General features: G+C 33.3%; 1 protein-coding gene across 2 annotated transcripts in view; it reads right to left on the reverse strand.

Moving 5' to 3' along the window:
- Positions 1 to 4,551: 4,551 nt before the first annotated feature.
- The window catches only part of C1H7orf57 (chromosome 1 C7orf57 homolog), a 44,657-nt gene continuing 22,914 nt past the window's right edge, over positions 4,552 to 26,294 (reverse strand). For both annotated transcript variants that reach the window (XM_051984441.1, XM_051984435.1), the window contains exons 3-8: positions 24,128 to 24,319; positions 15,914 to 16,022; positions 15,032 to 15,188; positions 10,359 to 10,456; positions 6,647 to 6,846; positions 4,552 to 4,825 (exon numbers count right to left, since the gene is read on the reverse strand). In XM_051984441.1, coding sequence (XP_051840401.1) covers positions 4,779 to 4,825; positions 6,647 to 6,846; positions 10,359 to 10,456; positions 15,032 to 15,188; positions 15,914 to 16,022; positions 24,128 to 24,319 — 803 coding nt within the window. In that variant the 3' untranslated portion in view covers positions 4,552 to 4,778. The remainder of the gene's footprint in view (positions 4,826 to 6,646; positions 6,847 to 10,358; positions 10,457 to 15,031; positions 15,189 to 15,913; positions 16,023 to 24,127; positions 24,320 to 26,294) is intronic.

Raw genomic sequence — 26,294 nt, forward strand, 5'->3', positions numbered from 1 at the left:
ATTGGGGAGTTCCCAGTGTTCCCATAAATCTAAACTTAGGGGTTTCCTGTGTACTCTTATCAATTTCTTCATTTAATTCCATCTCCTTGAAAGTGTTTTTGGGTTTTCAGAATTTAAATCACTGATGCCTTACAACTCTTCAAGGCTGACTTCCCATGTAGTATTTTTTTCAGTAAGACTCTATCTTCTGAACCCTTTAAAATCTGTTATAAAATCTAGAGTGCCTGTCAGATTATGGCTAGTTTTACATTCTTTCACCATCATAAACTCTAAGATCACTTCAGTGGTCACTTTCCTCAATAATTTCACCATCCTTTGTAAATCCTCATCCTCTCTGATACTGTGGATTATATCCAGAAAAGAATTTACCTATGTTGGTTTCTCAGCTTTTTCAGAGATGAAATTATTAAAGTATTATTGTGAAAGATAAAAAAACTGTTAAATGTTATAAAAATAAACACTATTATAAATATACTTTATAGCTAACTGAATTTATTTAACAAAATAAAAGATCAAGGCATATTGAAATATATGATCATGAGTAAGTGTACTCGGTATATAAGGTTGGAAAAAGGCCTATAATACAATTGACAACTTACTCTAAAACTCTGCATTCATAATTCACAAAATATTTGTGACTTGGGAAGTAAATGCTCATAACATTTTTTAAAAAATATTGTTCTATCTTTGTTTCACAGAGAACTACACAGTCTAAGTATTTAAATTTAGTTGTGTGTAGATCGTGGTGACTTTCAGAATCTTTATTTTAACCAGAAGAAGCAGAATAATTTGAGTCTTGATGTTTTACATGGATAAGCCAAAAATTATACCATTTTATCAAAACACCACTCTTCTCACCATTTTAAAGCCTTAAGGAATTTTTTAAAAATTCAGCATAATTTTATAATTCATTTCTTTAACTATCACTACAAGTTAAGTTAAAATAATACATATGAGTAGGACTATAAATTATAGGACAATATACCAAATTCTTTTCTCTTTGGAATAATAGTAATAGTATTCCCAAAAGAGTCCTTTGGAGAGAATAAATGCCATATTCTTTTGTCCCCTTTACAAGATCTTAGTTGCCTCTTCCATTGAATTTGCTGTTTTGTTATCACTTATGTTTTTCTCTTTTTGCTTTTTTCCCCCTCGCCTCAGTTTCCTTATTCTTTTTACTTCATGTTTCCGTCTTCAGATCGACTAAAATGGGGCAGCTAGGTTGAGCAGTGGATAGAGCACCAGTTCTGAAGTCTGGAGGACCTGAGTTCAAATCTGGTTTCAGACACTTCACACTTCCTAGATGTGTGACCCTGGGCAAGTCACTTTACCCCAACTGCCTCAGCAAAAAAAAACCAAACTGACTAAAACACATAACTTTAAAAAATTCACAATATGAATCTGATCACATCTGTAAATGTGCTCAACCATTATATAAAAAGCAATTTTGCATTAGTCCAAGAAAATTACAATAATATTCATACCTTTCAACCTAGAGATCTACTGCTAGGTAAATTCCCACAAAAAAGAAAATAGTGTGAATAAAGGTCTCATAAACATACATATATGCATCCATACATACATAACAAACATGAACATATTTATAGTAGCATTTTTTTTTGTAGCAGAAGCAAAGAACTGGTAACAAAGGAGACATCCTCAATTGGGAGATGCCCTAACAAACTGCAATACATGAATGTCATTGAGTATTAATATAATGACATTACCACAAGAAATAATATAACAACATAAAAAACATAGAGAAGCATGAGAATTTATACAAAATAATTCAGAATCCAATAAAAAGGACTAGGAAAACAATATACAGCAATCCAAATCCAAGTTCTTTTCTCTAAAATCCCTCTCTCTGTTTTATTGCATGTGATTCTGTTAACCACCCTTTTCATCTCTCTGGTATTATGACATTACTCTTTGCTGATTTACTTTCTACCTCTAAGATTATTCTTCAGTCTCCTTTAAAGATTCCCTCTCTCTCTCTCTCTCTCTCTCTCTCTCTCTCTCTCTCTCACACACACACACACACACACACACACACACACAGATTTACATATCTTGATATCTTCATTCCTAGATTATCAGTTGCCTATTACATATTTCAAACTGGAGTCTGGGAGCCATCCTTTAACTCAACATCAAAAACTGAACTGTCATTCTCCCTAAATCCTCCCTCTTCCAAACTTCCCTATGATCTTTGAAGACACTATTATCTTTTAAGTTTAATTTGCTGTTTTCCTCCATGTCACATATCCAATTAGTCACCAAATCTTGCCATTTCTCTCTTTCATAACATCTCTCAGCTCCAACCTCTTCTCTGCATTCACCTTAATGCAGTTCCTCATTGCTTCTTATGATTATTGCAGCAGCTTCCTAACGGGTCACTACATCCATCCAATATATTGCTGGAAAATAACTTTCTTTAAGAGAAAATGTGACTACGCCAATATCCTAAATGATAAAAGCCAAGCTTCCCCTTGTCTCTAGGATCAAATATACATTCTTCTGTTCAACTTTTAAAGTCTTTTAGAACCTAGACCCTATCTTTCCAGAATCATTAGATTTTTTTATTACCACTCTAAAACTCTGCAATCCAACCAAATTATCCTCCTCTCAATTCCTCACTCTAGATACTCCATGTTCCATCCTGATGCCTTTGCACTTACTTTCCCCCATGCCTGAAATATTTTCTTCTTAAGAGGGTAAAAGAATCCCTCTTCCCTTAAGATGCAGCTCTGGCACCATCTTCCACATTAGACCTTCTTTCCCAAAGTGTCTTGTGTATAAACATGGGGAGGAAGGGAAGGAGAGAAAGGGAGGAAGGAATAAAAAGGAACCAAAGGAAGAAAAAAAGGAAGGGAGTATTATATTATTATAATGCTCAAATTAGGATTTAAAGAAGAGATGGAGGACTATGAGTGTGGAACATTAAATATATTTTCAGAGTCTGTAGATATGTAGGTAAGCTTGGTTGAACTGATTTTTCCCCCTTTTTGTTCTTTGTTGAAAGGAGAATTTTGGGGGAAGAAGAGGGGGAGAAAGATATATCTGCAAATAAATAAGAACAATAGATCAATAATAATTTTTAAAGATTTTTTAAAACTCGTGTTCCTGGCTCTTCTTGGGATATTGGGATATCAAGTCTACTGTACTAAAGATGTTTGTGTTAATGCAAGAAATTTAGAAATTTTGACTGCTCATGTGAAACTACAAAAACCTTTCATTTTGTCATCTGAGGAGCAGCTTTGCTAAGTTCAGCAAAACTCATCACCCAGCAGAAGATTGATCACAACTCTTGATACTGTTGAATAAGACACAGAGATGACAGGATCATAGATTTAAAATTTAGATCATATACAAAGAGCCTTAAAGATAATCTAATCCAATCCATAAATTTAACAGGTGAAGAAAACTGAGACCTAGAGAGGTTAAGTACTGAGACAGTCAGGCAGAATCCTTTAACTCTAAGTCCAGTCTTCTTTCATAATAGCATACTGTCCTTGTGATCTAGGTTGATAGAAGAAGTAACTATATCAGTAAATCAGAGATTTTTTTGAAATATTGAAAAATGTAAGATTTGAAGAACTAAAGGACCATACTCAGTCTGAAAAGTATCTCCCCCATTACCTCTAAATTCTGGTGGCAGAAACAAATGTTTTCATTATAATTTTCACTTATTTCATTTATAGTCTCTTGAAAAATATTTCATTTTTTTATGTCTTCCACTATATTAACAATTCAAACTGCCATATGTCATGGCTCGAATAAATGCTTCACTTACACAATTAATTTCAAAGATTTAATTTCAAATGAGCAAGTACATGATATTCTGCAGAAAAACTATAACTTTTGAAAATCATTAGTTTCTAAAGTCTTAATATAGAAAACTAAAAATTCATTTGTGAATCAAATTCAGATTATAGAAATACATCCTAACATAAATTTACAATTAAATTTATGAAATTCTTAATAAAGATTTCATAAAATAAGTGATAATATGATTATTGTGAGTTTTTTTCTAGCAAGACTTTTCAATAACATCACCAATGTTAAAATTAAACAATTTTTCTTAATAAGTATTCTGGTACTAAATATTTTATATCCTACATTTTCAATTGTATGGAAAAAATTAACAAAACTTTAATTTAAGTGAACATTATAACATTGTTATATTAAATGTTTAATAACTTTCAAGGCAGATACAATAAAAACTACTTAAGAACCAATAGCATAATATTCTAATATTAAATATATTAAAGTCTGAATATATAACTTTTAAAAGACATACAAAATTATTTCTAAAAGGAACTAAAGTACCAAGAATAAGTTGAATATCATCTTATACCCTTTTTAAAATTAAGGTCCTTTTACTTTCAATACTATCACCTAGAGGCTATTAGAGTCTTAACAAATCTATTTCAACAAAAATGCCACCAAATAGTTCGAGCAGCAGCTGATATGTCCTAAGGTATTGTGCAGGGGAAAAATAATTGCTATCAATGATGAGAGGAAATCACCAGTTCAGCAGAAAAAGAGGTAACAAAAAGATCAGTTTAATTTGTTGACCATATGTTACCATCCAGAAAAATGAAACAAAATAAGAAAAATACATGATCTATGTTGCAGGAATATAAAATTTCACTGCAAGATAGATAATCTCTTTTAAAATCTAGTTTAATATAAAGTATTAATAATGTTTTATAAATATAGTTGCTCATAATATTATTGCATTTTGCACTTTAAAAATATATTAGCTACGGATTTCATTTGAGTTCTGCTGGTGTTTCTCCAGATTCAGATACTGGTGTACCTAGTGAAAGAAATGAAAATATAAGTATGTATTAATCAATTAAAAGTACAATTACAACATAATATCCATTTTCTTAAATAAGGAGATAAAAAAATAATTCTATTATGTTTAATTATGTGTTTATATATACTGCCTAAAATCTGCACAAAATTAGAACATTCTTAGACAAGAAAGCAAAATCCATCCAATCTAACTCTAATTATGTGTGTTGTAATATATTTTTAGAATCCTGCCTATCAATAGATATAATATGATAAACATTTATTAAGCATCTAACCATATGCCAAGTACTCTGGCTAAGCATTGGGAATGCAAATAACACAAAAAAGATAAACACTAATGCAAGGAGCTTACAATCAAATGAGAGGATACAATACGTTACATAAAGACGATGAAAAAAAGGGATTGGGAGATCTGATCTTTTCCTCTTTTCCTGGCTAGCATCTTCTTTTCTGGGATCCTATTGGGACCTTTATTACATTATAGAACAAATGTTTCCCAACCCTTTACCTTAAAGATGAGGATGAGATGGGAATAAGCATTTTTATATTGCCTCCTATGTGTCAGACATTGTATTGTGTTTTTTTTCAACAACTGTTATCTCATTTGATCCTCGCTAAAAACCCTGTGAGAGAATTGTTGTTATTATCCCCACTTGACAACTGAGGAAACTGAGGCACACAAGCAGCTGGGGCTAGATTTAAACTTGCATCTTCCTGACTTCAGGTCCAATGTTCTAATCTCTAATGAGATGATAATATTTTGAAGCACTTAGGATAGCACCTGCACATAGTCGACACTATAATTTTGATGTGAACTCCCAGCAGGGACAATCTTAATAGTTCTGGATAACTAATCTGGTACACTTTCCAAATCAAACAAAAGAAAATATTAAGCCACATATGTCTTTAGCTACCCATATCATGTTTTCCAATTTAAAAAGAATGTGCATATTTGGTACTAAACCTAACTTAAAATCTCAGAAACTTAGTAACATGTTCAAATTGCCTTCCACTATGCCCAAAGGGCCATACCCTTTGGTCTAGCATATCTCTATTGGGTCTGAATCCTGAAGAAATCATAAAAAATAGAAAAGTGCAATAATGTTTATAGAAGCCCTTTTTTGCTGTGACAAGGAATTGGAAATTGAGTAGATGCTCATCACTTAGGGAAGACTGAATAAGTTATGATATATGAATGTTTCTTATAGAACATAATATTCCATAACAATGAGCAGGATAATTTCAGGAAAGCCTGGAAAGACTTACATGAACTGATGCTGAGTGAAGTAAGCAGAACCAAGAGAATATTGTACATAGTAACAAGAAGATTATGTGATCAACTGTGATGGACTTGGCTCTTTTCAACAATCAGGTGATTCGAGGCAATTCCAATAGACTTGTAATAGAAAGAGCCATCTACATTCAGAAAGAGAACTATGGAAACTGAATGTGGATCAAAATAGTATTTTCATCTTTGCTGTTTGCTTGATTTTTCCCCTTTTGATCTGATTTTTCTTGTGCAGCATGATAAATATGGAAATATTTTTAGAAAAATTGCACATGTTTAACTTATATTGGATTGCTTGCTGTCTAAGGGAAGGGGTGCAGGAAGGGAAGGAGAAAATTTTGGAATATAAGATTTTGCAAGGGTGAATGTTGAAAACTATTTTTGCATGTATTTGGAAAAATAAAAAACTTTAAAAAATAATAAATTGCCTTCCATAACAAAAAAAAAAAAAAAAAAAAAGCAAGTTCTAGAAAGCCACAAGCAATATTATCCAAAGACTTCAGAGATATCACACAACATAAAATACTCTACCTTCAGGCTTCTCAGAATCTTCTGGAACATCTGGATCTTGAGACAATGGAGTAGTCACAGATGACTCAGATGCCTCTGAAATTTTAGATATTGATGGAGATTTTTTTCCTGTGTCTCCACGATGTTGTAACCACTCATCCTTATAACCATTGCTAATTAGTTTGCTGAAGTTTGTTGGTTCATTGTTTTTGTGACCCAGCCTCAAAAAAAGAAAGAAAAAGGCAAATCTAAGTATAAATATAAAATTAAAAAGTAAATATTGATAGAAATCTTTTCTTCTTTGAACATAAAGTAGTACTAATTCAGATTGTTATAATAAATTATAAAGACATTTTAAAACTACATTAACTTATACATCAGCTGATTCTATTACTCTACATGTATTTTATAGACAGGAGTTTCACATTTCACCTAGATAACCTGCTCTTGTATCATTTGCCAATGTACTGGCTCTTCCTATTCTGCCTGGACCATCTATTACTAGGGAGTCTAGTAATTCATTTGATCAGAAAATCTCTTCCTCAAAGAATGGAGCAGAGCAGTGGGATGGACAAAGTAAGATAAGCAAGCAACCTTACAAAAACATAAAGGCCTACTTAGGGTTAATACCTTTAGATGATCTGCCATAAATTATTAATTGCCATAAAATCAAATGTAAGAAATTAGCAAAGTATTAAGTAAGCACAAGACAATGTTTGTGGACCTGTGTTTTTATTGGTCATCTGAAAACACACTATAAAGGAATCTTTTGTTGCAATCACCATGACACCAGAAGAATGCTGTTTAGCCTTTGTTTCAAGAAGTTTGGGGCCATTAAAAAGAACTTTACAATTTTCTCGAGGTAGGTGAGTCAGACTTCTCTCTTCCTATCCTAAATTGTCATATTTTATGTATTAGTCTCTTCAACTTAATTTAGTCCTTCTAGAGAATAGGGACTTGTATATTATTCTTCTCTGTGTCTCCACAGTGCTACACAAAGCTACACACACATATTTGGCCCTTTGAATGAAGGCTTCGAGGACTGTGCTATTTCAGGTAAAACAGCTAGTGAGTATCTTTTTTCTACATATAAAATGTTTTATAAAAAGGAAGATAAAGTTATTTGTTAAAACATTTTCAATTTTGTTTTATGAGATCTTACTTCTCCACAAATAACTGCAAACTGGCATAGGTAAATAATAGTCCTACAATGTATATCCACCAATGAAATGTATTCCTTCCTAATCAAATTGACATTTCCAAGTAAATGTTACAGATTTAAAATATGTTATTTCATTAGTGGGTGCAAATTCCCTTTACTTATAAAGCTCATTAACCTTTCTGTAACATATATCATCTAAGTGAATTACCTGAGACCCTGAGATGAAGGGACTTATTTATGATCACAGGGTCAGAATCTGTTATAGATTTAAAAAAAAAAAAAACAATGTAAATGAAAGCTCTCCATACTCAAAGTCTGGCCTTCTATTCATAATGCCCAACTGCTTCCTAACAAATATTTAAAAAATATAAAAGTATGCTGAAGTGTATAATAACAAGGAAAAATGCCACCCTGGGTCATATTAAATTTCTAGTCCTATAATCTTCCTCTAATGTCAAAGCTACCAAGTATTGAGGGAAAGACAACACAGTTTTCCCCATGATATCAACCTCAAAAAGTTTATTTTCATGTATATATGTATATGTCCACATATGTGGACATATGTGTATGTACACACAGATGTGTATATATTACTGTGTAAATGTGGCTAGATACATCTATTAATATCTTATTCATATGTGTATATGCTAAACTTCCTAATATAGCCCATGTAATAACTGAAATGAACCTATGACTTCATTTAAGTGATTGTTCCCTCCAGTCATCAGATCACAAAACATTCCTAAAGTTAGATAAATAAAAAGATGGTTCATATACTTCTACCTAGAAAGGCAAATAAAGGATTTGGCAGAAGTAATTTTATCGTGCAACCAAACAAGAAGACATCATGTTATGAGAAAATAATAATATTCATAGAACAAAACATTGTTGACTTCCTATCACCACAAAATCTTTATGAGAATAATCTACACATGCATTAAAGTCATCTTCCTTGATGAAGGTACGAGAAAAGGCATGCTGTTGCAAGATACAGTCTAGAAAAGACTGCATTTTTATAATTACATAAGTGACTATAAAGCATACAGAACACAAGATCCCATTGAGCTTATATAGTGATTGAGCATTTGATTCCAACTTTAAGGCTTTCCTCCAACAAGGTATTACTTATACATAGAGTAAAAGCATCAGATTCATTGAAAAAAGTCTAATGTTACATAGCTTTTATAATTTTCTGGTTATTTAATATCAAGTAAAACATTAAATATAATGAAATATGCTTGCCAAAATTATTTGACACTGTTGCAGATATTCAATGTAGGATTCATAGGGAAGAGGAGTTCCCTTTAACTAGTAAGGTTCTTCATATGTTCCCATTTGTAGGAATGATACTGACTCTTAAGTCTGGGAACATTGCAGAGCCTCCTAAATAAGATTCTTACTCATTCAAGAGAGTACTTTATTCACAAAGGGGGAAAACCAAGTAGATGAAGAATGACAATTAGCTAAATTATGACATGTAGTGGAATGGAATGGTGGTGGTCCATTTATACATATATGCTGGGTAGATTCTAAACAGACAATAAAATGAGCCCAGATCTGAAGAGGAAAATGAAATTAGGCTGGATTGCTTAAAGGAGGCAACACAGTGCTTTTAATTTTAGCTAATACCTAGTTTCTTCCTTAACATCAACATTCCTCTGGTGTGGATGTATGACTGAAGAGTCATAAACTATTAGTCTCTGAAGAATTTCTGAAGTTCTGAAATAACCAAAGAGCAATGGACAGGTTAAAAAGTGGGCATGAGTAGGCTACTGCAAGAATCGCCCAGAAGAAGCTGAGTACAAAAGATCACTAGAGAAATCTAAGATGAGAAAAGGAGGAGGGTTGGTTACAAGAGTGAGAGGCAACTGATGAACAGCTGTGTGCCCCTCTATATAACATCAAGAGATTGAGAGGAAGACTCGCAGGACATTGTGTAGACTTCATCTGAAGTAGGCAAGCTTCATGAACATGGACAAGCTGAGCTGAACAGGCTCAGAAGGCACGGCCAGTTTGAAACATGCTATTGCCATGAAGGCCCAGAAATGAAACCATCAACGTAGGGTAAGTTGAGAATATTTTTCTAGAGTTTATCACCACTCATATCCCACCTATTCCCTCTTTCACATAATTTACAAATAGCTTATATTACATTTAGGAGCATATATCTACAAAACACAGTTATAGACTACAAGTTTAAACACTTCAAAATACATGAGTGTGGAACAGGTTCATCATTCAAGTAGATAGGGTGGGTATATAATGACAAATTCCTGAAAATGCATTTCCAGTCAGGTTTTAAAGTATAGAAATAAGTGGCAATCCATCAACAAGCATTTAAGTACTACTTGTGCTATGCATTGTGTGAGGAGACTCGCAAGCATTTCATTTAGAAACAATGGCACATAAAAAAGCAAGAAAGCAAAAAATCCAATGTCAAGAGACATGCTAAGAATGGTGTTATTGAGAGACAATAATAATAGCTCTCTTTCATTATATACAAATGGCTAAAGATAGAATCAAGACTCAAGGGTTTATTCAAAGAAAATTAACAGTGCTCTAATGACTTACATAGGAGGAAATGAAAACCTATTCCTTGCATTATCTTTAGAACCAGCAGAAGATCCTGCTCTGCTTGTGTACCTTGAATTAATTGCAGGCAGTTTCACCTGTGTTAAGAAAAAATACATATAACATTAATTTAGTAAAGATTTTCAGAAACCACATGCTAAGTGCAACAAAAATCAGAAAATAACAGTAAAAGACTGAAATTTGTCTTGTTTGTAACACAATACTTGTAATGCCACCGATGGTCACAATAACGTATTATTTCAGGAATGAAAATCCCAAGATACTCCTCCAAAAGGGCAAATTCTGAATTAGAAATACTGAAATACTATATTTTGAATCTGTAGAAGGACATAACCCACCTCAGCCATTTCAAATGAAGCATTTATGAATGGTTATAAAAGGCAATGATATACAATATCTTTCTAGTGCTCTGATTAATAAAGTGGATTAAAAAATAGGTTTGCCAAAGGTTATTTTGTCTTTATTAGGAACAAGAAAATTCTGTAACCCTGCTATTTTTAGGTTTCAAGTGATGTCTATCATAGAACAATATAGTCAAAGATATAAAAAAATCAGAAGGAAAAAAGACATTAAAAAATTAGTACTCTTTTATGAGAGAAAAAAAGAGATACAGTAATGAGTTGTAAGGTACACCAATAATTAGTTGTCCAATAGCTCATTTAGTTGGCAGCAGATAAGACTTGTGATTCATTCGAGTAATAATTAGTAACAGCAGTATTGTAGGTCACATTTCCTAATCTATAATTAATTAGAATAACTCAAGTACCTTTTGAGTGATTCACTCTTATTTATAAACAAGCATTTTAGATGCTAAATGTAGAACTCATTTATATAATACCATTAGTGCAACTGGTTTTGTATAAATAAGGTTTATCATATTCAATCTATATCTCTAGGCTTTATTAGCATAGTGCTTTATACATAGTAAGTACTTAAATGCTTTTTCATTCATCCTCGATGTTATATATTAAAACTTTTTAATGGTGTAGATAACAATTTTTTATACAAAATAAAAGAATATTTTCATCAGCCCATCTAAGAAATATGTTACCTATAAGTATCTTTATTACAATAATTGTGTTTGTACAATGTTATTGTACATTGAACATTTTGTACAATTGTTGAAATATAAAATGTTTTTCCAACACTTTTTTCTGAGACAAGATGAAAATGGATGGAAGAGGAGAATCAATTAGGCTTCATTGACAGATCCCTTTTCTGTTTATTGCTGGCTATTCTTTCTTCAGCCACTGATCTCCCTAGGATTGGTAACATCTCATCATCCAGAAGCCTGGTCCTGCTTTTTTGCCTAAAAAGCAGTCTTCTCCTTAGTCACTGTGAACACAGAGGAATTAAATGTGCTTTTACTAATTCTTCAACTACCGATTACCCTTAGTTATAGCACAGTGATTTTGTGGAGGATTGTGTAGCTCTAGTCAAAGAGGGAAAAGAAAAGGTATTCCAGATGGGAAAGAAAGGGAATTTGTGTGTGTGCCAGTTTCAGAGTATCTATTCTTAAAGGTAAATAGGTAATAGTCAGGAATTGCCTATATCTTCTTTCTTCAGTGTACTGTTCATTTTCCATCTATGTCCCTATCTTGTATCTAGCCTCTCCACTTTAATAGGCAATGTCATTAAATTAGTATAAAACTAATGTATCATTAGGAATTGCTTCTCATACTTAAACTGTCAATTCCTATTATTCTCATTAATGTTTCCCCAAATTTATCATCAATTTTGGAATAGTTGTGAAATAGGCACACAAATGTGTGTGTGTGTGTGTGTGTGTGTGTGTGTGTGTGCGTGCATGCACACACATGCAATCAGGGTTATGTGACTTGTCCAGGATCACACAGATGGAAAGTGTCTGAGGCCATATTTGTACTCAGGTCTCCCTGACTCCAGGATTGGTGCTCTATTCACTGTACTACCTAGTTGCTGCCCTGCACTGCTATACAGAGAAACTGGTCCAAGAATTCTGAAAAGCAATTTAGAACTATGAAAAGAAAATTAATAAAACATCCATATTCTCTGATCCAGAAATTACAGTGCTAGACATATATTCCGTAAAGATCAATGACAAAAAGAAACACCCCATATACATAAAAATATTTATAACCGCACTTTTTGTAATGGCAAAGAACTGGAAACAAAGATGATGCTCATCATTTAGAGCATGGCAAAGCAAACTGTGGTACATGAATCCCATAGAATGAGACTGCATTTTAAGAAATGATGAATACATAGAAGTAAAAATGGTTTTGAAATAGGCAAAAAGGGGAAAACAAATTATACAATGATTATCAATGTAATAATGGAAATAACTACAAAGTTATATTGGACACTTAGAATCCCAAAGAAAAGATATGAGAAGATAGCTCCCCATGGTTCCTTGTGGAAGTAATAGACTACAGGTATGAAACACTTATATAATATTAGATATTTTTGAAGAATTAGTTTTACTGAGTTTTCTTTCCTTTTACATTGTTTCACCTAAAATTATAAAGAATGGCCTTCTGGATGAGTATAGAGAAGAGATTCTATGGCCAATAAAGAAGATAGAAAAAAAAAATCAAGAAAATTTTTTAAAATATATTAAAATATTTTCTCCAAATTTCCTTCTTTATCTTTTCAACTATTGCCATAATCAAGATGCTAGACAGACAATCAGATTACTATAGCCAGCTATTTTCTGGCCTCCTGACTCCTAATACAATCTGCATTTAGTAGATTCTCAAAACTATTGCATCATTTCAAAAATTTTTTCATCATATTATATGCCAATTGCTTCCTTCCTCTTGAAGGTTTTTCAATTTCCTAAGAAGTAAATGAAATAACCCTACTTGCTTTTAAAAGTTTTATATCAGATTCACTTTATTACAGAACTTCCCCTCTTCCCCTTGCCTGATCATCTTGTTCCTTTTGGGTACATCTCAATTTTTTGTTAATTATCCTACCCTTGTCATAAAAACTTCTCTTCTTCCATGTTTTTCTTCCTGCCTCACTACCAGATAATCAAATTCTTACCCTTCAACCACTAGAGAAATCCTTCAAATAAAAGAAATAAGAAATCTCCCATACTTCTACGTCCCTAATTCCCTGACCATTCTCTATTAAGGACATTCATCTCACTTATAATGTACTACATTCTATATATTTATTAAGTGTTCATTAATTATTATATTTTAATGTCTTTGTTTCTGTAGCCTATTTACTTTTTTTTTTCCTGAGGCTATTGGGGTTAAATAACTTGCCCAGGGTCACACAACTAGGAAATTAGAAAGTGTTAAGTGTCTGAGGCCAGATTTGAATTCAGGTCCTCCTGACTTCAGGGCTGGTGCTCTATCCACTGTACCACCTAGCTGCCCTGCTATTTACAATTTTAACTTTCTCTATATGAGACAGGGCAAATGTCTTTTTTCACTTACTTTTTTATTGTACCTAGAATCAAAATGTAAGACAGATATCATAAATGTATTTAATGTTTTGCTAATAATTCTCTGTCTTTACAATTTTTGTAATGACGACATCATCATTATATATCCAAGCTCTATCTAACAGAAGTGTCCAGTTCTTTATCGATTCAGCATACTGTGACAACATGATACAGAAGTTTGGAAATTTAGTTATTATTCCAGTTACTGACTTTTTGAGTGATTATTTCCTATGGAAGGTCAGTCACTCCCCCGAATATAATTTCATTATTTGTTAACTTGGGAGAAATACTTTCTTTTTATTTTCCATCATATTATCTATGCTAAATAGAAAAGTGGATTTACCAAACCTTCTCTAATACCTCATTATGGTAAGGAAGGGAATCCTGGTTTTTGAACATGCCAGCAGGCCCAAACTTTGGAAAATCCTACCAGCTGGAAAGGATTGGGAGTATACAGTCCCAGTGATAGAATGTATTCCAGAAATTCTACTAGGTGGAAATGGACTTGGATTACCAAGTTTTTCCTTCAAAATATTCAAGTTAAATCTCACTTGCATCTTAGCTTAAATTAATAGAGCTTTAATTAATGGACAAGTGAAAAGGCAAAATTCTGGAGCTAAGGCAAAGGTGTGACTTTATGCTAATGAGACCCCTATACAGGCTGCCTTATTATTCAGTTACTCTCTTATCAATAGGACTTACATCTTTAGGAATTAGCCCTTGTGAATAATAAAGATCTGTTAAATTAAGAATTGGAAGGGAAAAAAAGTGATTTTTCCTATCCATAATTTCTTTGTGCTAAATAGATAAAAACAAATATATCACTTTGTCCTCTCCTAGATCAAGTTTTGGTTAGTTAAAAGTATAATAAAAACATGTATTTTGAGTGGAACAAAGGAAGAAAGCCTCAAGAAAGCAAGCTTTAAAAGAAATTTTTAAAAAGAAACATGATTATGGGTTTGAAATTCACCCAAAAATTTAAGTTTAGTAAAATATACAATCTGGATTTTTTCAGTAGAAAGTGAAATTCTTCCTTTTGGGCTTTGCATCTCCAGTATGGAGCACAGCTGGCAGCATCTAGTGGACCTATTTACATCTTTGTTGAATGAATATAAATGTTAAAAAAATTAAATAACATTTAAGTGACATTTGAAGCTCCTAACATAGTTTCTGCAGTGCACAGGAACAACGAAATCCCAGCTTGAGAGGGAGTCACCTTTTTTTTCTCCTTTTCTTGCTCCTCAGCTTCCCTCTGCCAAACTGTTTTCATATCAAAATCAAAAGGCCCCCTTTTGGATTCATAGTTACCATTGGCCTGTTCAGGGTTAAATTCTTCATAAATCATATAGTCTGGGATAGAAGATATATGTATTCTGCAGGGAAAAAAATTAATAATTTCAAATAAAAGTTAGAAAATTATCTTTTCTTTCCATGAATGCCACTCTTCTTGTCCTTTTCTCCTCTTCTGCCTCTACTACTTGAAATCCATTTTTCCCTTCCTTATCTTGCCCAAATGTCTTTCCAGCATCTATTTTTTTTGCATATAGGATGACCCTTCAGAAGATTAAAAATAAAGTGGGATCTAACACTTTAAGAAAAACTGATATATGATATGCTAATAACTCCCTTGGGCAGGAAGGACTTGGTGGTTCATAGGCAGAATTGACCAGGAACTTGGCCAATAACGTGTTGTATAAATAAATGACCTATATTAAATTTGAGAATATCTTGGATTTACATAATACCTTTTTCACTAGGGCACTGAGATAACTTCAATACAGGATGTCATTTATTCTAAGAAATATTAGCTAAATATATAAAAATGTCGTTCTACAAAGAGAATATGAAGCATTGAATTAATGTTCAGGATTATATAACTCTTCAGTGGCAGAATGTGAGAACACATAGAAGCTCTTAAATTTAAGGCTCTGCTGCACCTCAGCAATAAAATTTCTTTACAAAATGTTCCAGAATCATATTTAATAATAGTAGTGAATGCATGCATAAACTTTTTATTTTGCCTTTCAATTAAAATGTAATTAAAGAAACTCCCCCTGCCCAATAAGCAAAAATTTAAGATAAATTCAATGATACTTACCCTCTCTGTTCTGCTGTTGGGGGTTTACTGTGATGAGTATACCATTCAGGCATAGAATATGCAACAGGAGATCCTTTTCTTGAACCAGCAGCAAAATGTTGCAATAAATCTTAATTTAAAGATTAAGACATGATTAAAGTTTCCTCATTGCCAAAGGATAGTTATTAAGATATCTGGCTAACAGGTATGGCTATATCAAGTAACAATTGAAAACTAAACTGAAATTGATAGCTGTTTTACTGCTGTTTATCATTAAAATGTTTTGTAGATACCATAGACACCGGTTAATTTATTGAAGATATAAGAGCTCTGAGAGGCAAGGTCAAATTTTAGAGATAAAATTCATTTGTTTTTCTAAAATACATCTATAGCCTTTTAACAATTGTTAGACTATTACTTATTTTCAAATATAAACATATGGCTAGCTTCCAAAACATTTATGCAAAAAGCAGATTGAGTTATAATTTTCTTCCCTTGGTATTTGTTTCTTCTTGATATTTACACTAAGAACTGATTATTCTAAAATCTTAACTGAATAATTACATTTTAAGTAATATATCAGAATTGATTAAAACTGACTAGTTTTTAAAACTTATTTACCTATTTTATCTAATAAAGACCTACTCTCCTACAAAATAACTCCAGGATTTCTTTATCACCTCTTGGATCAAAGATAACAGATTTAGGAATTGGAACTACCTTTCAAGTTCAGCTTCTTTGTTTAGCAAATGAGGAAACTTAGATGAAGGAGTGAATTGCCCAGGGTTGTACAGCCAACTTTAGTGTCTGGAGCAGAATCTGAAACCACTATTTGATATTTAAAGGTTTGGCTACAACCTAACTTTCCAGAATTATCATACATTTCCTGCCCCATTGCTCAGCAAAGCTCTCTACCAAGTTCTCTTCAACCAAAGGGGTCTCATCTCCTTATTGTTCCTCTGTATAATGTTCAATTTCTTGTCTTAGCACCTGCTCAAGCTTGGAATGCCCTGGCTCTTCATTTTGGTCTTTGAGAATTCCTAGCTTCTTTCAGAACTTACCCCAAGCACAATTCCCTTTATAAAACCTTTCCTGAGCCTCTCGGTTGTTATTCTCTTCAGCCAAATTACCACGTATTTCTTTTGTGTATTTGTGGGTAGGTACAAGTTAGCTCCTTCAATGGAGTAAGTTTTTTGAGGGCAGGAATGATTTCATTTTTGGTTACACATTCCCACAAGTGGTAGAGTAGTGGGCACACAGCAGATGGGTAATAAGTTTTTATTGACTGACAAGTCCTGAAGGTAGCTGCTTCATAACTAAATGCATCAATAGGATAAGTATTCAGAGTTTTCCTGAATCAAAGCAAATTCTTCTACAGCAGAAATAAGTGACAAACTATTCTATATTGAATTACAAGTAACCAAAGATATACTTTTCAAAAGGCCAAGAGAAAACTTAAAAGCTGTATACTGTTCTCTGTACAGTGAAGTGTAAAGTGAATACTCTGTATGGTGCTTTCTGTAATTCAGGAACAGTGAATGAAAAGTGATTAGAGGCCATTTGTAATTTTCAGTGAAGAATAACACCAAATACTATATGCAATTAATGATGAAGCAACTTTTAAGACAACTGCTAGTATTTATACAATGTTTTAGGGTTATCTCAGTTGATCCTTTTTAACTATGCATCAACTTAACCACCATGTAAGGTGCATGTTATCATCCCCCTTTTATAAATGAGGAAACTGAGGCAGATAAATACCAAGTGGCTTGCCCATGTAATACAGCAGACAACATATCTAGAATACAACTTAAGACTTTCTTCCTGACAAGAGGGCCAACACTGTATCCACTATGCCACCTAGGGGCCAGTTCCAAGAAACCTCAAAAATACTCACATCTTTTGACTATATCAATTTCAGATTATTCAATTCAGCAATTCAAATTGCAAATCTGAAAAAGTTAAATCAAAAGCTGGGGAAAATTTAAAAGAAAACCTAGTGTAAATCTTTACATAAGAAACAGATAATGGTTAATAGAAAATATTTTTATTTCTAAGATCTTAGTAAATATTGAGCCATTTTAAAGTTAATGAGAAAGCAGAGGTTTAAACCACCTAATGTTAATTTTTCTTAAAAACTTCTCACAAAATAATTATTGAATAATAAAATGCAAAGAAATAATAAAATAACAAAATAATGGTACCTAAAACAGATTTCAGAAACTTTCTTTTAGGCTTTTTAGTCAGACATGTCTAGATATAAAACAATACGGTTTTATTTGGCTAAACCAAGTACATTTCTCTTATGTTATATAATTCAGCTTCTTAAACTGTAGTTTGTGACCCCATACGGGTTTCATAATTGAATCTGGGGGAATAATAAAATTATGATTTATTATCAGTAAATGTTTGATTTGTATGCCTATTTTTTTCTCGGGTGAAAAGGGATCAAAAGTGAGAAAAGTTTAAAAAGCCCTTGTTATATATTATTCAACCCTGAAATACCATTCAATAACTGGTATCTTGCCTAATTACCAGTATGTGTAGTCCAAAAATGCACAAGGAAAATAATAAGCAAAATATGATTGGTCAAACCTCAGCTCTCACAGTTATCACCTATGTGAATTTAGGGAAGTTACTCCAACTCAATGGGGTTGTTTGTAATATTCTTCTCTAAAATATAATCTTCTCTGGGAGCAGGTTTCTTGGGGGGCTTCTGGGGGCAGCCTTTCTTTCAGTTCAATAATCACAAGTGCAGCCAGGGATTAAAGTCCAAATCCTTTATTATCTCTTTCAAAGTCTTGTCTCTTTTACTTGGGGGGCTCGGCTAGTTTTTCTGGAGGCCTTCTGGATCTTGGTTTCAATGTTCTCCACAGAACAGCCTGCCATCACTTCTCTGTCTTCCTTAGTTCTCCTCGACTGCCTTCTCTGGCTTCTTAATCTCCCGGACTGAATCTTGGTTGAGGATCCTAGCTTATATATGCTCTCTTCAAGGTGTGAATTTTGGAGAACTCTAAACACTAAGTCATGTACTGAACTAGAAAACTGTTAAATACCATGCTAAATAATCATTGTCGCTATCAATTCTACTGACTTAGCACCTTGTTTCAATCCTTTGTTTCAAGTTTAGAGTTCTGGTCCATAACAGTTGTTTACTCATCTGTACTATTTATATGGTCCCCGGCAGATCATAAGTAAATATATGATCACTTCAAAAATGTTCATATGACATATTGGACTACTTGCCATCTAGGACAGGGGAAGGAGGAGAAAATTTGGAATTATAAAATTTTGCAAGGGTCAATGTTGAAAAATTACCCATGCATATGTTTTATAAACAGAAAGCTATAATAACAATAAAAATTTTAAAAATAAAATAAAAATATTCACATCATTATGATATGGTTGAAATTTATATAAGTCTAGAAACATTATGATATTAAAAACACATAATTCCTATGAAGTTCATCAGATATGGTCTGCCTCGAGTCTGCTTATCAAGTCCTCTCAGCCCTTGTATACCTTAGTTCAATTATATCACTACAGCACACTCAGCATGCGCCAACTGTAGAACCATTACATCACCATATTAAGTATATGTGAAGTAGAAAACTCATCAATCACACTGAGTTAACACCCTGCTGTAAGTATCTTTGCTTCAAGTATACTTTTCCAAAGTTCCCCAATATCTGCAGTCCTCTACAACCCAGAAATATTTTTGCTTTCCCTTTTATGAACTCTGAAGTACATCTGACCATAATCAATTGTCATTGCAGCTTTCGACATTGCTGATAACTCTTCTCTTTGGCAATCTCTTCTCTCTACATTTTCATGTACTCTTCTCTACTGGTTCTCCTCTTATCTATAGGATCACACTTTTTCAGTCTTTTTTGTTGGAATTTCATCCAATATCAATTTCATCCAAGAGCTTACTTTTCCAACTACATCCAGGCCATTTTTCATCTTCCTGATATATCTCTTGCCACTCAATTTCAATTCACTTGCAAGTCATGATATTACTTTCCTGATGTCATCAGTTTTTTTTTAAATAATAGCTTTTTTATTTTCTAAATATAAGCAAAGAGTTTTCAGCATTCATCCTTGTAAAAACTTGTATTCCAATTTTTTTCCTCCTTTCTCCCCATCCCCTCTCCTAGACAGTAAGTAATCCAATATATGTTAAATGAAGTACAATTCTTCTTTACGTATTTTCACATTTATCATGCTGCACAAGAAAAATCAGATCAAAAAGAAAAACAAAAAGCAAGCAAACAACAACAACAAAAGGTGAAAATACTATGTTGTGATCCACATTCGGTCCCCATAGTCCTTTTTCTGAATGTCATCAGTTCTTTTTAAGAACAAAGGACAGCAATCTGTGAGCAATAGTAGCTGTCCCACTAGGAACCCAAATGGCCAGTTCCTGTTGGACAATGCTCCTTCCCTCTTTCTTTCTTTTTTTCCCTTCTTCCTTCCATTCCAATTTCCTTCCTTCCCTCCTCTCCATTTTTCAAATATAGAATTACATTCTTACCTGCAGGTGCCCAAAAAATGAAAATTTTGATCCTTTAATCCTCATAAGATATCTGGGGGTTTACAAGTTAGATTTCTTCTATTAAGGACCATGCCTTACACACAATTCACCCTGGCTTTCACCAATTGGTCATCAATAGGTTCCATCCCAAGTCTCACTTGGTCATAGTTTGGATTTTGTTGGCTCAGAATAGTGTAAATAGCAATTATTTCTATTCTGGCCAGAAATTCTAAGATTCTTCTCCCTCTCAGAATGACTTTTTTTTTGGTCTAGGTAAAAAGAGGTCTTTCTTTTGCTTCATTTCTTATCTCTCTTAATCACTAAAGAGGCATTGCCTTAGACAGCCTGAAAACCTGGGAAAAGGCTAAGCTTAAAAAGGCCAAAGTATCCCACTGCATTCAAAGCCCAATTCCAGTCATATGATGATTGCTATTTTGTCCCTGGACCCAGATGGTTCTAGAGAGGAAAGTGAGATAGGTAACCTTGCAAAGCCCTCTCTCACTTACATTCAATTTACTTGCATGGCATGGCATCCACTTCCTGGTATCATTGGTCCTCTTCAAGAACAAGGACAAATAACCACCACCACCACCAAATAATTTCTTTCCTAATATACTATCTTATCTAATAATTTCATCATCTCCCATGGATTCAGTTATCTATTTGATTCTCAAAGCAATGTATCTAGATCTATCTTCTCTGATAATTCTAATCTTACATCTTTAGGAACCTATTGGACATTTTTAATTGAATGTGTACTATAGACATTTTAAAGTTAAAAATGTCAAAAATTGAAAAAAGTAAAATATCAAAAATTTTTCCTTTCACTCCCTCCTCCTCCTCTCCTCTTCTTTTTTGCTGGGGCAATTAGGGTTAAGTGACTTGCCCAGGGTCCCGCAGTTAAGATGTGTTAAGTGCCTGAGGCCAGACTGAACTCAAGTCGGTCCTTCTGATTTCAGGGCTGGTGCTCTATCCACTCTGCCATCTAGCTGCCACAATCCCTCTCTCTTCTTAACTTCCCTATGATTATTTGGAGGGTCAGTATCCTCTCAGGCTCAAAACCTAGGTGACATCCTTGACTCCTTACTTTCTTACCTAGCCCCCTATAATCCAATCAATTGTCAAGTTCTATCATTACTACTTTGAAAACATCTATGTAGCTCTTTCCTCTTTGGACATCCAGAACTCTAAGTCCCCTTCGTTTCACATCTGGACTTTTATAATAGCCTGCTGGTTGGTAACCCTGCCAAAAAATCTTCCACTCCAAAATAATCTTCCTTACTATGTTACACCATCCCTATCCCCAATCAATAAACCCTATTGCTTACTGTTATCTCCAGGCTCTAAATTCTCTAGTATTCAAGGTCCTTTATAAGCACCCTCCATTGGTCCTGCCTTCTTACTCACCCATGTATTCCGGGATCTAGTGACACTGACCTCTTTGCTGTTCCTGAAACAAGATACTCTATCTCTTGATTCTGGGAATTGTCACTAATTGAAATGTTCTGCCTCCTAATCTACATGTCCTAGATTCCTTTAAGGCCCAACTAAAATCCCACCTTCTGCAAGAAGCCTTTTCTGATCCTTCTTATTTCTAAGGCCTTCCTTTTGTTGACTTTGCAATTTAGTTTATAAATTTCTTGTTTCTATATAGTTTTTGCCTGTTGCTTCCCCTGTCAGACTGTGAGTTTCCTTAAAGGCAGAAACCAACTTTTGCCATTCCATGTGTCTCCCAACATGGACAGTATCTGGTGCACAAGGGACATGTAATAAATATTGACTGATTCAGGGTCCCAGTGTACACTGGCTTCAACAAAAGGATAGTGTTTAGTGTAAGGCCCTCAATTCAATTTAAGAAGGATGTGGGAAACCTGGAGATTACCCAGAGGAAGCAGCTTTGAAAGCCAAGGGTCTGAAGTCCACGACATTTGAGTCTCAAAGGAAGATGTTGGACATGTTTAGCCTGATTACAATAAGACTTGGGAGAAGCAAGGAAGAAGTGTTGTTCTATGTGACCCCAGAGAGCAAAAACAGAAACAATAAGTGGGTGGAAATTTTAAAAGAAGCAAATTAAAGATTTGATGTTAGGAAGAAATTCCCAACAATTAGAGCTACCCAAAAGTGGAATAAATTGTTTATGAGGTAGTCTGTTCCCCTTTCTTGAAAGTCTATAAACAGAGGCAAGATGATTTCTTTGTCAGCCATAGAATGGTAAGGAATCTTTTCAATTATGGTTTGGACTCTATTATAATTATACAGTATTGTTTTGATTTTGAAGAAGAGGTACAGGATGGCATATTCTCTCTTTGAAGGGGGCTAGAGGACCTATAAATACTCTTGTTCTTGATTGATATGTTGACTTGTTGTTGTTAAACTTTTTTTTCCCCTCTTTTTTGTTTTCTGTTATAAGGCTTGGCTCTGTGGTAGGGCAAGAAAGGATGGGTTATATTGTAAATGAATATGATATAAAAACAATAAAAATAATTTCTTTAAAATATTTTCTTTATAAAACTGACAAGATTACATTAAAAGCACTCAATAATAATCCTATTCAGAGGACACACACATAATGTGTGTGTATATGTTAACTTAAATATCAAGATGAATTACAAACAACTTTAGATGCCATTCATTAGACTCTCAAAAACAATGGAAGGAACTAGGATTTGTCAGCTACTGAAATCCAAGTGTCAGATTTCCACCATTGAGGCAGGTCACCAATCTTCCTTTGATTTAGAACAACCCCAGGGGGATATATCCCAAAAGCATCAAAAAAGAGGAGAAAGGATCTATTTGTACAACATTATTTATAGCAGAAATCAAACTAGATTTCAAACTAGAAATCAAAGGGATGTCCATCAATTGAGAAATGGTTAAACAAACTGTACTATATGATGGAATATTAGCATTTTATAAGAAATGACAAGCAAGATGATTTTCAGAAAAACCTGGAAGGACTTATATGAACTGATGCAAAGTGAAATGAACACATCAGTGGAATTTTGTAGACAGTAACAGCAATATTATTTGAAAAAGAACTATAAATAACTTAACTTTTCTCAGCAATACAATGATCTAATACAATCCCAAAGTATACTAATGATGAAGCAAACTATCCACTTCCAGAGAAAGAAATGATGTTGATTGGCTACAGACTGAAGCATGCTGTTTTTTTTTACTTGTCTTTTTTTTTTTTTATTCAAATGTTCTTGTACAAAATGGCTAATATGAAAATGTTTTACATAAATGCACATGTATAAATTATCTCTGATTGTTTTCCATCTCAGGAAGAGGGAAAGGATAGAATTTGGAATTCAAAACTTGAAATAAATTTTTTTTTTTTTTTAACTTATTAGTCCTAGGGAATTGCCTGGGAAACATACCTTGTCCAAGGTCACATGCTTATCAACAGAAGTGAAATTTGAACCCAGGTCTTTTAGATTCTATATCTATTCCATGCTATCTCATTAAAAATACTAAACTTAGATTAATTCTCAAGTCAATCAATATGGTTCTGACAGCATACTTAATGCTCTGTACTGCCTCCCCAAAATACAAATTAAAACTTTTTGAGAGATGCAAACATTTATATTAAAGAAATTAACTAAAAACAATTTCCCCTTTTTATTGTCTCCTTATCAAAATTTATAAAAAGTAAAATCCCCAAAAGGAAACAAAATAAAGCACATGAAATTATTCACCAGGTCTGCCGCCTTGTTTTGCAAGTTTGACGTATTCTGAATCAGTGTCTTTTATCCAGTTTCTTCTGGAGCCAAATGGAATCTCATTATGTGGTTCTGCAAGTTCACTCAGACCTGGAATCTGGGATGTTGGAGGAAGTACAATTTCTGAGGATTTCTCAGATCTTTTCAATGGAAGATGGTAATACCAATCTACAAATAAAATACTGAAATTAGACATAAATGTAATTATTGGTATCTACTAATTAGTTTCATATTGGTTTATACAATGTACTGCATTGTCTCTGAGGTGACTCCAGCTAGTAGGTGCTAAACTTACATGAAATTGTATGACTTCTCACATATTTATTCTTGTTTTAATTTACATAATAGTTTGTGAACACCTATTTTATTCATCAAACTAGACAAAGGAAATATCAATTAATTTTTATTTTAACATTCCTAATTCCTACATAATCCCTTACAAAGAGTAGATATTTAATAGTTGTTTGCTTGAGTTAAAAAAACAAAAAGAAATGGAAAGTTACAAATTAAGTCTGTAGCACTACTAATTTTAAAATCTTAACGTTGACTGTAATACTTAAGTAAAATAAATTACACCCTATAACAAGCATCATGTACCTATCTTCTTCCACCTCATTTTCAAATATATAGGGAATTTTAAAGTTCTTTAAAAATGATTATTTTGGTTTCCCCTAGACTTATTGTCAAATTTTTCTGATTTTCCTCCATGAAAGCAGAATACAACTGAACCACAAATTATATATGAGATATATCCCTGAAAAACAATGTCTTATCTATAATGACAAATAACTGTTAAGTATTAAGATAACCTTTAATGTTTCTTTCAATTGGCTAATTTGTTCTTAAATCCCTGGAAGATTTGGGTCTATAAACCATGAGAAATTTGAAAAACTCAAAGTTCAAGGACATTTAAATAGAAAATTCTAAAATACAGGAGGCCTTAATATTTCCTCCCATTCCTCTACACTTACCCTAAGTTTTAGCCAAAATGAAACTATTTGTTGCTCATTCAAAAAGTCCTTAAATTTTCTGCTTTTTCTCATATTTTCAAACCAGAATATCCTCCTGTCAACATTTTTATCTTTTGAAATCCTACCAGTTGTTCAAGATCAAACTCAAAGAGACAAACTACCTTTTGTTCTCTAAACCTCAGTTTTCTAATCCATAAAAAAGTCTGCAGCTAAATGGTCAAATCCAGCTGTATTAGCCTGGCAAATCATTTACCTCTGCTTGCCTCAATTTCCTCAAATATAAAATAGGGATAATAAAAAATAATACCTATCTCCAGAGGTTTTTATGAGGATCAAACAAGAGAATAATTTTTAAATCTCTTGGCACAATGATTGGCATATAATAGGTACTATATAAATGTTAGCTATTATAATTATTAACTATAGTTATTTTGTATGTATTTATAGGTATCTTATCTTTCATTAAAATATAAATACTAATTGCTTTTCTTTGTACTTGTATTCCCAGTGCCCAGCAGTTACTTTGGTACATAGCGGGTACATAATACTTACTGATTAACTGAATTACTTTAATTTAACAAATGAAAATTCAGAGATTCGTAAAGAAATAGGAGTTCTAGCTAAGGGATGTACTTTTTTTTCCTTTGGATTGAATGTAGTCATTGGAAGTGTGTGGGAAAAGGTAAAGAATTTACAGATTAAGCACATATTGATCAGAGACTGTTAGCTAAAATAGATCAAGACTATAGGCCCCAGTCACGTGATTTTAAATAAGTCCTGGAGTGCATTCCATTGTCCAAAGAAGGGACCACGGGCTGAAGACGCTGTATATCACTTTGTCTACTACATTCCACTGACCAACTAGGGGAACAGTAGACTTATTTGACCAATCACAACATAGAGAGGGTGGGATTTTGGAGGTTCTTTGAAATATATAAAAGCTGTAAGCATTTTCAAGGCTCTGGTCTATCCTACTGTGAAATTTTGCTCGCAGACCAGGATGGGGTCCACTTCTCGAGATTCTAATAAATAATTCTGCTTTCTATGAGTGATTTCTGAGTAGTCAATTTGGGTAAGTCTTTTTGTGCCAAACAGAAGGATTAGTTGGGATGGGGAAAGAAGGCAGAAGGGACAAAGGGAGTAAAGCTAAGAATTAAAATGAAGGTTGTTTC

Source organism: Antechinus flavipes, chromosome 1, assembly GCF_016432865.1.
Source record: "Antechinus flavipes isolate AdamAnt ecotype Samford, QLD, Australia chromosome 1, AdamAnt_v2, whole genome shotgun sequence".
NCBI classification, from domain to species: Eukaryota; Metazoa; Chordata; class Mammalia; order Dasyuromorphia; family Dasyuridae; genus Antechinus; species Antechinus flavipes.